This window comes from Drosophila mauritiana, chromosome 3L (assembly GCF_004382145.1).
Source record: "Drosophila mauritiana strain mau12 chromosome 3L, ASM438214v1, whole genome shotgun sequence".
In the NCBI taxonomy this organism is placed as follows: Eukaryota; Metazoa; Arthropoda; class Insecta; order Diptera; family Drosophilidae; genus Drosophila; species Drosophila mauritiana.
Window position 1 is genome coordinate 5,666,083 of NC_046669.1, and position 14,201 is coordinate 5,680,283.

At 43.5% G+C, this 14,201-nt stretch overlaps 2 protein-coding genes across 5 annotated transcripts in view; both read right to left on the reverse strand.

The window, feature by feature from the left end:
* LOC117141396 (protein vein) overlaps positions 1–14,201 on the reverse strand; it is a 31,369-nt gene that overhangs the window by 3,862 nt on the left and 13,306 nt on the right. For 3 of the 4 annotated variants that reach the window (XM_033304814.1, XM_033304813.1, XM_033304812.1), the window contains exons 2-4: positions 937–1,114; positions 725–852; positions 359–467 (exon numbers count right to left, since the gene is read on the reverse strand). In XM_033304814.1, the coding sequence (XP_033160705.1) occupies positions 359–467; positions 725–852; positions 937–1,114 (415 nt within the window). Of the gene's footprint in view, positions 1–358; positions 468–724; positions 853–936; positions 1,115–14,201 lie in introns of those variants that run through there. The other variant, XM_033304815.1, reaches the window with a different exon arrangement.
* Positions 1,050–14,201, reverse strand: part of LOC117141399 (DNA polymerase epsilon subunit 2) — a 78,976-nt gene continuing 65,824 nt past the window's right edge. The window contains exon 3 of the mRNA XM_033304820.1: positions 1,050–1,114. The gene's annotated coding sequence lies outside the window, so the exon portion shown is untranslated. The remainder of the gene's footprint in view (positions 1,115–14,201) is intronic.

Genomic DNA, 14,201 nt, shown 5'->3' on the forward strand with positions numbered 1-14,201 from the left:
TTGCCGAGCGTGTAATGTGATGCCAAAATATTACAAGATACACATATTTACATGCAGTCTTATCAGCTGTCACATGAGCGAGGTTTATCAAGCGAACCACTTGAGTTTTGGGATCAGTTGCGAGGAGTCTAGCTCGACTGTGCGGCAGGATGCATCGAGTGCACAGCGAGAAAATATCCAAAGCACTAAGATGGTCTCATTGTTATCTTCAAGTTAAATGAGGAACATATAAGCTAATATTAAACTAATGAAATATTTTAAAAAAAGAATGCACATATGTACATATACCTATGTATGCTTCGAAGGGTTTATTTATATTAAGTTCCTATGGAGAGTTAGATAGCAGGGCAGTACTAACCTACAATAGACCTCGTTGATGTCCGGGATCATCCTACAGGTGCCATTATGGAAGCAGTAGTCGAAGTTGCAGGGTATGCCCGAGGCTGACCGGTCCGTCGGAAAGTGAACTGAAATGGAGGCGAGATTTGATTATTTGATTTACAAGGACTTGGCGTAGGTATTCTAATATAAATTTAGCTGAATCAAAGATGTGAAACATAACATATGTGGCCATAAATAACAAGTGAATTGGAGCGTACCGAATTGGCCGCAACATAACATCGACATATCTACACATTTACATTGATGCTTGTTGCAACACCCACGCATCACTCGCAATGGACCGACCATCTAACATACATATGTACACATGTATAAGACTCACCTGGTGAGGCCTTGATCATGATGCGGCGCTTGGCGATCGCCTTGCTGGCTTTATTCTTGGCCCGGCACTCGTACCTGCCCGCATCGGAGGAACTATTGAAGGAGCGCACTATTAGCTCGGAACGTCTTCTGCGAGGGGAGAGAGTGGGTGAACCCATAGTGGGAGATGTTAGATATGTGCACTTCGATCGCGGACACTCACTTAATACTCACTTGTGATGCTTGAATTGGTAAATGTTGCGCTTGCGATTGATGGACTTGTCGTCCTTGAACCAGGTGACCTTCGGCGGCGGCTGACCCGACACCTCGCAGACGATACGCAGCTTCTTTCCATGCTTGATGATGGCTTTACTCGGCTTCGAGAAGATCTTCGTGACCTCTGCGTTCTGTGCTGTAAGAAAGACCAGGCAAACCATTAGGCCATGCATTTCGCTTGCCGATTTCGATGATTTCCCCGATTTCGGTGATTTCCAGCTTCAACAAATACGGCTGAGTGTGTAGATAAATGCGGAATTTTCCACCTGCCCACCCCATTGAACTTTAAATTATTTTCGTAGACAGCCGTAAACAAAATAGCAAATTAGAAATTACTCGCATTCCTCGCGAATTTTCCCCTGTGTTTTTATGATCGTCGCGTCTGTTTGGTCTTTTTCATTCTAAAGTTGCCTGGAGATCGTTAAGTTGAAAGTTGTCTGGCACTTTCGAGAGGTGGAAAAATTTACGGTGGCATGTTTGTTTGCAGCACAGATGACAAGGATCCTATAGGATCTTTATCAATCCAGTTATCTAAAGGCTTGTTGACCAATTGCAACCTCGAAACACGTGTCTCTACTTTTACGCTTTTTATTAAATAGATTTGGCCCCAGTTGCGGTTTAAATATATATTCATTTGCAAGTTACCCAATTACATATTAAAAGAGTCACAACAGACTGACTCATCAATGCCGACAAATTGGCAATGAAACTTGTGTCTCTTCTTGCGCAGCGCGATTTGCCACTCCCCCGTCCGCCGGTGAATGCTTAAATTAGCCGGCATATCACGTGTCTGGTGGGCGGGGGCGGGCATCGTGGTGCATGGGGGGCGGGGCTGGGCTGTGCTGTCTAAGTGCTCGTCACATGCTAATTGAGACCTGCGTGCGCTGTCCAAGTGATTCACCAGCGGCGGTGATCATGGTGATCATTCATCGATCGGTGGATCTATTTTGGTTTTGGGTGGGTGGCGGTACGAAAGTGCACATCCATCGATTGAAACACACCGATCGTTATGCAATTGGCAGGGAATACGAAATACATATTCGCAGTCTATCTAATACTATATCTAATTCCAAGCAGTCTGCAAAGTCTGCGCTGATTTAATGCCCGGCAAATGTTAATTTATGCGATGAGGATCGCGTGGCCAGACGAAGCTGTCCATATGGATATACGTACGTATATTGTACATATAATGTGATTTTAAATTCGAAAACGTACACTGTGAGAAAGCGACACGCAAGCATGGATTTCGAGACAAAGAAATGATCAAATTCCTTTCAAGTGTTTGAATAAATAAAACCCTTTACAAGCATTCAAAGCTTCATTTTGCAGTCTTCGGCATTTATGATTGCCAAAGGAGTCCCATATTTTGGCAACGCTTTTCTTGCCAGTGTAATTATTCGAAAGGTGTATTTATTCTATAACATTTTGAGTATATTAAAAGATAAATTATTGTTTATAATTTATGTTTGGCCCAGCGTCGGGCCATAAAGCAGCATTTTAATTGTGCGCGCCACTTTCTCACGCTCCCAAATTGTGAGGCTGCATGTGTGTTCGTGCGTATCTGTGTGTGCGCATGGGCCTGTGTGTGAGTGTATCTGTGTGTTAGCGCTTCGAAACGTCAACTCACAAGTGTCCACGGCACACAAGGCGATTAAGTATTGAAGGCACCCAACACACCGGCACACGCAAAACAAGTTGACAATTGTCATGAACAGCTCCTACTTCAGATCGCTTCGCACCCCTCCCAACTCCTACCACATATATGGTATATGAATGCCCCTCAGCGGTTCCCGCTTTGATTTAACCAGAAATCCCAGCCAGAATAATAAGATGAACATTTTTATTTGCCTTCTGCGTGTGTTTGGTTCGGCCAAAAATTGGCATATCATATTGCCGCGACCCCGCCGCCCCCGCCGATCTTATTATGACTTAATTATGCGCTTAAAAATATATGCTCTCTGTTCGGGCCATTGGTCTTTTTGGCTACACTCAACGAAAAAACATACAGTTCGGCTTGGAATGTCAATAAAACAGGTATCTACTATAATAATTTGTATTAACCGCGTAGTTGCCAAATAAAATAGTTTAAAAGCCAAGATTTGGCAACTCAACAATCTGCTTCAAAATAACATCCTATCGGTTTTTGTTTTCCGTGCAGAAGTGTATTTCGCACTTTTGATTTGTCAATGTCAATTGATGCGGGGGGCAAAGGATGAAGGATAAAGGAATCGAACTGAAATCCGATATTCTGCAGGCGTTCCGGGCGCATTGGCCTCTCGGGTGGCCCTGTTTTTGTGCGTTTGCTGAGTGCGTCAACAACTGTGGGCCAGTGCCTACGTCAAAAAGGCTGGTGTGTCGCGACGCGCTTCCGGAAAAGTCTGGCAAAAGTACAAGTGCCACTATGGAAAAGGAAGCGCTGCCAAAGAAAACGGAGGAAAACTGTCGGCGCTGTCGCCTCGCTGCCTGCTCCCCAATTTAGCACACAGACAGCACAGCGACAGGGAGCATTAAAATAACTTTTCATATTTCAAATAATATTTTTTTTTGCATTTCATTTCGGGGCCGACGCGCTTTTCCTCTCGAGCGTAACGCCGCCGCCAATGATTCATGCAAATCCATCAAGAAAAGCGGTTAACATTAGGGGGGAAAAACGGGCAACTTGGGGCGATGGGGCGCCAACATGTGGTTACCTCAGCTCAGCTCAGATTGTCGAGCGAAAATGAAATTAAGTCGCTTTGCATTGAATTAATCAGCGGAATTGCATGCGACACGCCGACTGGCGCCATCTACCGGGTCAAATTGGCTGCTGTATATATAGACTTTTATATTCATGCAATATTCACTCCATTCATTCAAGCGATTGCAATTTACATAGTCATTACCACGGCGATCATTGTTCCCTTCGGGTTTATCCCAATTGTGCAATGTGGACTGCACTTTTCGCTTATTATTTTTGCCTCAAAAGTCAAGTCGCCGATATATACATACGATGTACATGGATATATATTATTTTGTTTAATCACCAATACTGGCTGCGAGTGGCTGGCTGAACGAACGAAGGAGGCGATTTATTTTGGCAGCCCGGCGAGTGACCCACATTTGGTAGAAGAAGATGCCGAGATGCTGCTGCCGCTGTCAGCGGAAGTTTTTCCAAAAAATAAAATTCATATAAATTTCCCTCCTTAACCGACGCGCTTATTTATGATTCCTCGAATGCGTTCGAGTGTTATTTATTTGATTATTTTTGATTCATTTTTATTGGCTCGCGACATTGTGTCACTGCTGGATTCTCTTGCGTAGACTCGTCCCCGACGTCAGTGATTTATCGGGCCATAAACAAATACTACGAGTGCGCTGGCACATATGTATGTATCACTATCTTATTTGTCTGGGTAAAACTTAACAATTGTAGCACGCGTCTTCTTCTGGGGCGCGGAGTGACACTTCAATTTACTTCACTTAAGGCTCTGATAATATTTGCATGATTACGCTTCCAGGCAGAGATAAGTGCGAACCACTGTAGTGTCAATAGTGACGACTAATATTGCGCATACGCCGTGTTGTCCTAGGCACTGGCTAAGAATTGCCATTGGGGTGTAATGCAACTTGCCCTTATCAGTGGGATAATTATTCGACAATGGGGTAGTTGTTTACTTTCATTGTTAATGTAGATAGCGTTGATTGCTAAATAATTAAACGTATTTTAATGCTCATACATTGCATCCGACTTCCAGGAAAAAAGATACTGTAGTTTCAATAGCACAAGCTGTCTTACGACTTGATCTCTAGCACTAGCATCTACTTTGGCTTATCATGCGTGAATTTTCCCAGCATTTAAAAGCATTTTTGAAAACATTCCAATAGGAAACACGATATGCCGGCAGATATGTTTAAGTTAACCACAATATTCAATACTCAAGCAAACGTGGGCAACATATTTCGATTCAGCAAAAAACAGGCGAATGATGTCTTTGGCTTTCGCCAGACACAAGACAGGCAAATCAAAGAATATGTAGGCAGTGCGAAAAGATTTTGCAAAGGCAGATGAATGGTAATGGGAATGGGGGAATCTGAATCTGAATCTGAATAGGTCTAAATGGGAGATGGCTGAATGCTTGGATGGCTGGCACGTGTGGTTAAAATGCTGGCCAAACTAATAAAACTGGGGAAATAGCAGCTACGTTGTCGCCATTTGGTCGATGTCGATTTTTCCATGTTTGTTTGCGATTTTTGTCTCGTCTTGTTTATTTGCACATTGCGTATACGCAATGTGATTTCCTTTGAAGCGTCGACTTTCCACGTTTTTGTCGCTGGCGCTGACAACTCAAGCAAATAGAGAGACAGCAGCAATAACAAGAGGCATTTCGTGTGTTCTTGTGTGAAAGGAAAGGGGAGACACATCCAGATCTTCAACGGCAACAAACAGATGAATCTGAATCTGCTGGGATCCAGTATGAGGCGCAATATTCATGAAGCAGGATGAGCAGTGTATGGTAATCTCTAGTCCAGATAAGCGATAAGCACTTGCCCTCGCAGATCTGCGCTATATATCCCACACGCCCCTTTCGCGGTCGATTTGAACTTCCCCTTTCACATGTATTTTTACCCGCTGTCTGAAGCGTTTAATTAAGTCAAGTGAGCGAAGATCGCTGGCCCCATGCATCGCCATCGCCATCGGCATCAATTGTCTTTCGCCTCGGTTTCAGCCGCTAAATGCCAACAAATTCGCTTCGCTCTATTCTGTCTACCTCTTTTATAGCGCGTTTGTTTTGTTTATTTGGCTGCGTTTCATTGTTTGCCGCTGCTCTATTTTCTTTACCCATCTTTTTGCCAGTCTCGTTTCGGTTTCTGTGCGCCCAGCTGTTGGACAAAACCAGATCTGCGATCTCCAACCTCATAGCTCTACTGCGACTGCTCCATATCTTCCCACATCTTTCTTATCACTTTCTCACGTTCCTCTGACTAATGCCCCCGAAGTCTTATCACTAAGTCAGCTGTTGCCAGTGCTTCTTTTTTTGACTAATGCAGGTGGTGTTGACTCTGCTAATGCTGCAGCTGTTTTTGCAGATATGAGGAAGCTGCGGATTATTAGATAGATAGATGCTTTAACTGTCTGAGGTTTATATGGCTGCTTAAGTAAATAATTGTCAACATGATTGCCACAAAATGGGGCCTAACTAACTATATTTATTCGTTATGGTTATAATAAAACACTAATAATTGCCGCATACTCGTGCGCTTAGCGAATTTACAAAAATATATCTTCTGTTCACACACAGATTTCCCAAAATAAATAGTCTAGACATCTTCGAGCGTTTCGAAAATTTGCTTGATTCTTAACAGATTTATTTTATGGCGAATTTATTTTATTACCTACATATAAAGTCTGAGCAATCAACAAATCTTTTCATTTCGACCACCTTTCTTCACCGTTGGGCTATTTCATCAAAAAAAGTTAATTTTATCGGACTGAGCTAATTTAACCTGCCTTTCCTTAAAAATTTGTGCTTATTTTGCTCACATTTAAGTAGTTGGCTTATGTTTTTGATAAATATTATATCTTTATAAATAATGTATATTATTGTACCTAAAATCAGCTGAAAATGCATTATCACGCAGTGTGTATAGCAAACATTGTACGATATCTCAAGGGTAACCGTAGCAACCTCATTCAATCTGCACCTTATCTATCGATTTACAATCCGCTGGCTCCGTAATCACTGATAAATGCTCCATTACGATAATAACGTAACAAACTTTCCACGATGCACGTGATGAAGATGCGTCAACAGAGGATGACAGATGACGTAGCCGGGGTCTGTTGACACTACGTTCTACTACTGTTACCTACCGCTTTTCCCGCTCCTGTTACTGCCATTGCTGTTACTCTCGCTATTGTTACTGTTCTTGTTGTTGCTGTGGCCATTGTTGGTGTTATTGTTTGGGACCACCTCTTGGCATGTTTTTCACGAAACTGTCAAAATGTTATGCAAATATTTGTGCAGCGATTCTATGTAAATTTGTCCGGTATCTTCCACAGTCATTTAGCGCTCTCACCAAATATTTCTCGCTGTGCATAATTCAGCTTGTTGTTTCGTTTGCTTGTTTGTTTGTTTGTTTGTGCTGCCTGTGTTGTTTGTGTTGTTTTCCCCCTTTTTGTTGGGGGCGTGTGAATCCAAACAATGCGGCAGTAATAAAGCCGATAAGCTCGAAAGGGGGCGGTACAAGGAAAACTGCGGTGTTTGTTCTCGGACTTCAGGGTTGAACATACCAGTTATGCTGGGCTCCTCAACTTAAACTAATAGTGCGTTCTTGGCCAGTGATTCACTTCATTTATCAATGGCATCATCACTAACTACTATTACCTAAACGTGATATCAGCTCGAAGATTGCATTGTCACATGATATCTTTGACAATCTGAGATGACTAACATCTGGAAAATGCTTCGACTGCAAGTTGAACAGAAGCGCCAGAGATTAGGTAGTTATGGAATTTTTTGATAAGCTAGTTTAGGAATGCATACTACTGCTATTATCAATTATTTAACAAAATAAAACCATACTGCGTTTTTTTTTGCCTATTCTAAGATACACTCTGAGAAATTCTTTTCAGTGCTGATAAACAAACTGCTTGGCTGGATTTTCTGCTCATGTTGACAGCGTGTGATATTTCCCGAATGCAATCCAGTGGGTGTCTACCATACATGCGCCCAAGGTTAAGATAGTTTGCTTTGTTCCCCTGACTCTTTGTCACGCTCACTGTCATCAAAATCCCATTCTTATCTGCTATCGTCTGCAGTGGGTATTTTTGTTCGTATTATTTTTACGACTTTGTTTGATTAATGCAAATCGAGAAAAATTGCAACTTGCAGAAGTTCACCTCAAAACGATTCACCCGTGCTGTCCGGAGGCTTCTGGGGCTTCTGCTCGCTCATCAGGCACTTCGATTGGATTGGGAATCGTTGGCGCACAAAGCGCCTGATTGCTGATAGCCATCAGGGCAGACCCCAGAGCAGAAAGACCCAATACCCGGAGACACGGAGACATGCAGACATGGACGACAACGGGCCAGGTCGAAGCCATCGGGCCAAGAGCGCGACGACTGACTGCAATTGTTTGGCAATGACAAAGCGCACCTCCCAGCCGGGCCAAGATTGCCAGACGGCGGCACTAAAAAGGGGGAGGGGAGGGGGGGCGGCAGCTGCAGAATAAACAAACCATAATTAAGTTGCACTCGCCACAGATGCAGATGGAGCTGGCGGCTTAGTCGTTCACTAAGTCAGTGAGTCAGGATGAGGACGCAAAACGTGGCCGATGATCTTAATTCTTTTTAAATCGATCAATTTCCCCCGACGACATTATTTTTTATGCCTGCTGGCCCATCCCCACACTGGACCAAAAACATTTTTAGTTGTTTAAGTTTTGGGCAAGTATATAGTTTAAGATTGCACCATTATTACTACATTTAGTATTCAAGCTTTCTGGGCAAAGAACACCATACTTTTGAAATCCCTAAAACTTGTAGGAATGTACCAATTAGAATCGTGACAATTACAACGATCTGATTATTTCTCACAGTGCACTCCGAGGCTGCAGTCGTGGCCTCGTCTGGATTTTGAGTTACGTGGGTGAGCTTGGCCAACAAGTGGAATGACTAAGCGTTCTCTGGCCCTCTCTGCCTCTCTGTCCGTCCGTCTGCATGTCCGACTGTCTCCGTCTTTGTCAGCTTATCGCGATGGAGACGCGCCCTGGAGGCTCTAAAAATAGCTGAAGAATTACTCAAGCTATGCAATGGCTAACTCAATAATAAGCCACCATCAGCCGGCATCATCCTGGTTATGATAGCCAAACGAATCTAGAGCAAAATCTTGACCGAACCGAAGTTAACCCAATTTCAGGTGAATTGCCGTAAAAGGAAAATGAGCACATTACCACAAGACAGAGAAAGGTAGCCAGAGTGGTGGAGTGTCGAGTGGAGGAAAAGTTGCCACTGCAGTTGGCTCTTGATTCCTCATCTTCATCCACATCCTCATCCTCATGACGAGCTTATCTTGGACACGTACTGGGATTTGAGCCTGACTGACATTTGTCAGCGCTGTGAATCCTTCAGCTTGGAGCTGCTGATCTGCTGAGCCGACAACTTCAAAGTTTTCCACAGCCTTCTTTTTCTTTGCTTTATCAGCGTGAGAAAATCTGTGCCAGAATCGTTTTTTATTTCGCATTGTTTTGCTGGCGTGAGGGGCGGCGGGTGGAAACGGGAGAGAGTGGGTCTGCAGCTGGCCCAAGAAATCGACGACCTTCAGCGAGCGGGCCTAACGGTTCACACCCACTACCCACCCAGTCAGCTGGGCAAAAAGCCAGGGCAATCCAGCACCTGGCAGTTAAATTTGGTGCATGTTCGCTGATTGAACACAAATGATACGGAAGTTGCTGCTGGCCGGGCCAACTTGGTATGTGTAAAGTTCTCACGCTTTGGCCACTTGGATTACCCGCCAGATTACATGAAAAGCGCCTACACTCGCGTAGCGGGCGCATAAATCAGCTGAGCAGGAAAAACAAAAACAGCAACTGCAGCGACTGCAACTGCAGCAGCAACTGCAACTGCTGCAGACCAGAGTTGGCAGCTTTTGAAGTTGTACGCACGCCAAAAGCGGCTTAAATGTCCAAAAGTGGGCAACAACTGCGGCAAGCAACAACAGCACTCGGCGAGTGGAAAATGTGAAAATGCCTGGAGAAAAGCAAGGCAAGAGCAGCCAAAAGTGAACTTCAGCTATTTGTGGGAACTTCTCGACTGCAGTTGCACTTTTCCAGTAGTAGTTGGCAAGAAAAAAAAAATAGAAATAAAAACAAAAAACCAGAGTTGCAGTTGGTAAAGAGACCGCGAACCGAAATTAATCATACGCACCATTGAACAGCGATGACGCAACGAGCCGGCGGCTTTCTGTTGGCCATGATTCGCTGGCTCTTCCAGCTAAAACATCAGCACTCATCAACGGGCGGCAGCGGCAACAGCCACGCCCACAATTCTTGGAAAACCATTCGGCAGACGGCAACAATCTGTGCAAATATCTATACTTATCCCACATATATACACTCGAAATACATATACATATGTTTAAATGGGCGAAAAATCAGCATACTTAAATGTGTTGGTGTGTCCTATTATTGCAGTGCCGGAAAATGCGATTCACATTCGTGGTGCTGCATTTTCCATTTACTTTATTTACTTATCGAGCTCTTAATAAATTCATCTTTCGAAATACTTTCTGTTTACAGAGTCGGCTTGGCTCTGTTTTGGCTGTCGAAATATTTATGGCACTAACAGCCTTGTGTTCCTCTGCATTCTGTCTTGTCTTTTGGGGTATATTTTCCGCGAAATCCCATTTGCAGTTCATTTAACTGCAGGCGATAAATAGGCGGCAAGGCCATTCGTTATCACCGCTCATTAGATTAGATTCACATTTATCTAATTTGATTTTTGCTGGCGTTTATTCGAAGGAAATAGTTTATAATTATTGCCCGGGGAACCCCTGGAAAATTTCTCTATTTCTATTTGCTAACAAAATACTTGAAATGCCTTCGCGGAATTGTTGTGGCTGCCAAATCTCATCAAAAATTTCTATGAAATTGAAAAATATCTGTCTTTCATACATTTCCATGACCAAAGCTTAACGATGTGTTGAAAAGTGGTTATCCAAAACAAGCTTTTAAATTGAATCAAATTTACACTGATGTAGAACCACTCGAAATAGTAACGCCTCAATAGGTTCAGTCCCAAAAGGTTTCCACACCCAGTCGAACAACCAAAGTCAATATCCAAATTCAAAACGGAATCAACATTGTTGCCCGATTTCACTGATGGAAGCGTACGAATCCGAATCCAAATCCAAATTGCACAACTAGCCAAGAGAATCAACGAAATTTGTTTAAACAACTTTGCTCGATCGCTGCCCGTCAATCATTTGAGTGTGTAAAGTTCATTGTTGCGAAAAGAAATTGCCTGGCATCGATGAAAAGATATCTCAGAAATCAGAATGTTTGCCGCCAATCGTTGGCTTTCCGGCCACAAATGGAAAATAAATAAATAAAGTGCCAAACTATTACAACATTTGTGATGTTTATTAATACGAAATTAAGTAGCTGCCGTTAACAAGCGGCGCAGTCGGTAGGTCAGCCCCCGACAAGGGATCCCGCCGCTCCACCGGCGCACCGATCCACCGAGCCACCCAACCGACGATCGATCCACCAAGGTGTTGTTTTCGATGGATGCTTCGGATGGGTGGGTGGGCCCACATGGACGGACGCTGGCCCACAAACAGCGCTTTCATCTTTTCGTAATTAGGCGAGCGCTGAGACTGATAGATAAAAAGATAGATGGACCGATGGATGGAATGGATACAGCTACAGCTACAGCTGCAGATACAGATACAGATACGGATCCGACTTGATGGTGCTTTGTTTATGGGGCAGAGCGCTAGACAGATGAAAATTAAAACACCAGCCGAGAAAATGTTTACACATACGCTCCCAAATAGCCAATCCATTGACTTGTATTTCTTAATTTCATAGAGTCTTGGTAGAATTGATTTTTAGATTTCAACTATTTGATGACAAAGATGGGACAATCGTTAAATATTAAATATAAGAAATAGCAGAATATTGAAACACTACTCTATTGGCTTGTTCGATTTTTTAGGAACCCCTTAAAGCTAAAATAGTTGTAAACAATGCTTTAAAACGTATTTTTATGGCTGCAAATCGAAGATCGTCAAGCTTTAAATATTGGTAAGAACATTCAGGCTTCGTCTAGCTGGCCTGTTTGAACCAAATTCAAACGCCAGACGTGGTGGCCACCAGCTGTCGATACACACACACACACACTCGGTGGCAAGCACACAGACGCACTTTCAGCAAGCCAATTGGACTCTTTTCCCCCAGTTTTTTATTTTGGAAATTCTAAGGCTTTTGTGAGCTGGACGAGAGTGTGTATGTTGTTGGTGCGGAGAAGCCGGCGGGGGCGTTTATAATTAATTGTAATTGTCGTTGAAAGATTAATTTGGTTGCGCTTCAATGGCGCTTCATTGTCGGCCCGATCGACCATTGTGCGGGTGGGGAAATCAATTTTATATAGTTTTCTAGTCTCGCTGCAAATGAATAAGTGAGTGAGTGAGTGTGCGGCTCTGTGGCACTGTGTGTCTGCTTGTTTTTTGTTTTGTTTCTCCGATTGCAGACGCACATAAATGTATATTTTATGCTGCGAAAAGTGCAATCAAGTGGTTAGAGGGCTAGGGGGTAGCACCAGCACACAATCTTCAAAGGGGCGACGACGGCCTGCTCAGCCGATCCCCTCCCAATCCTCCACAGCCGCCTCCTCCGCAGCCCATTGAAATGGAGCATAAAAATAGTGGCTATAAATAAGAAAAGACCCTGCTGCTGCTACTGCTGCTTGTTTTCGGTTTTTTCTCCTCTTTAAATTTTTTTTTTATTTTTTGGATGGAGGTGCGGCTGCATTTTCAAATCAAATTCAAAGTTGTTGCTGCCGAACATTTCCGCAGATCAAAGTCACAGCTTGACAAATTCTGTGGAAAAAAGCCAGCTGGTTGCCAAGTCGCTGCTGCTAATTGCTTTCATATCAGTTCCCCAGACTCCGCTGAATCCCCCGGACGCTCCGGACGCTCCAGACTCTCCAGACTCCCTAGACTCTCCAGACTTTCCAACCCCCCTAAGAGAGATTCTTCTTTCTGATAACGACACCCCCGAGAGATGGTTGCTTGTTCTCCACACCTGTAATTATCACTGGCCAAAAGTCTGACTCACTGATGGAAGTTTTTCGGTGGCGAAGCGGGAAAATCCAGGTGTGTGGGCTGGGTAATTACCCTTTGATTTCATTAACTCCATTTTCTGCCACCCTCCGGTCGTCTGGCTTGTTTTGCTTTTTCGCAATCGAGGCCGACAGGGCGCCAATGAAAATCGCGGCCCTTTGATCTCTTCGCTCCCCGCTTCTCATGCTCATCCATATGCCGCGCTCTCCTTTTTCTAGTGCCTAACCAACAAACGTGGCGCCACGGAAAGATCTTCCTCTGGTTGTTGCAGCTCTAATTAGGCACACTTTTGTGTCTAGAGGGAAATTTTTGGGGGCCAGAAGTAGAGTGGGAGATGAGTGCCATCAGGGTCTTTCTCCCCTTTTCGGCTTGTCAGACGTTGTCGTCGCGCCGTCGACGGTTGTTGTTTAAAAATAAATTGCACATAAATTTATGAAACATGAAAGATTTCAAATAAATATTTCGTCATGTGAGAACTTTCCTCTCATCTGATAGATTTCCACTGCGCACCTCTACAAATCATCAATCCAACGCAGTTTCTATGGAAATATTAAATTCCGAAAATTGCCAAAAATTAGCAAAATATTTAGACAGATTTTCCCCTTAGCAGGAAATTAAACAGAGCTCCAATGGGTGCCGTAAACAATAAATGAACTAATTGCCAGCGACATATAAACAAAATCTGGCAACATTTGCAGCCCCGCAATTTGCTGCGAGGCAGCAACAAGTTGTCAGTTGATGCTGCTGGTTGCCAGTGGCAAGTGCAACTCCGCTTCGCTCCTCTTCTTTTGCCGGCCAATCATCATCATTAGCCATGGCCATTTTTGGGTAAATAGTGCAACCCTCTTTGCATAATAATGTGGATCGGCGAGCGCATTTGGTGAAAAGCGCGAAACATGCAACATTTTTGTGTCTAAATAAAGATGCGTTGCGTCTGGCAACATCGACTGCAGCAGCAGCAGCTGCAACTGCAACAAGAGCAACTGCATCAGCAACCCGGTAGTTGCTGCCTGCCTGGGTAATCGCCGCTCGAAAGTGGCCACTTCACATCGGGTAATCGTTCCGCGATCGAGTGCAGATCGTCAAGGGGAAAAGTATGTTATTTTCGGATGGGGATAAGCAGAAGGCACCTTTGGTTATCATCAAAAATTACGATCTTTATGCGATACTTGTTGTCACTGAATAGTCAAGGCTAGTTAACTAGTACTAGGTTAACTGATTTATAATTGCAATTCTATTACTTTTTGATACTTCTCAAATATACTCAAATATATACTGCACATTTGACTACATTCAAATAAGTTTATTGTGCCACTGGTATATAAATTTATGATATTAAATCACGTAATTGTCCCCAATTCCGCACTTGATAACTGCACGTTGCTATTTATAACATTGCCA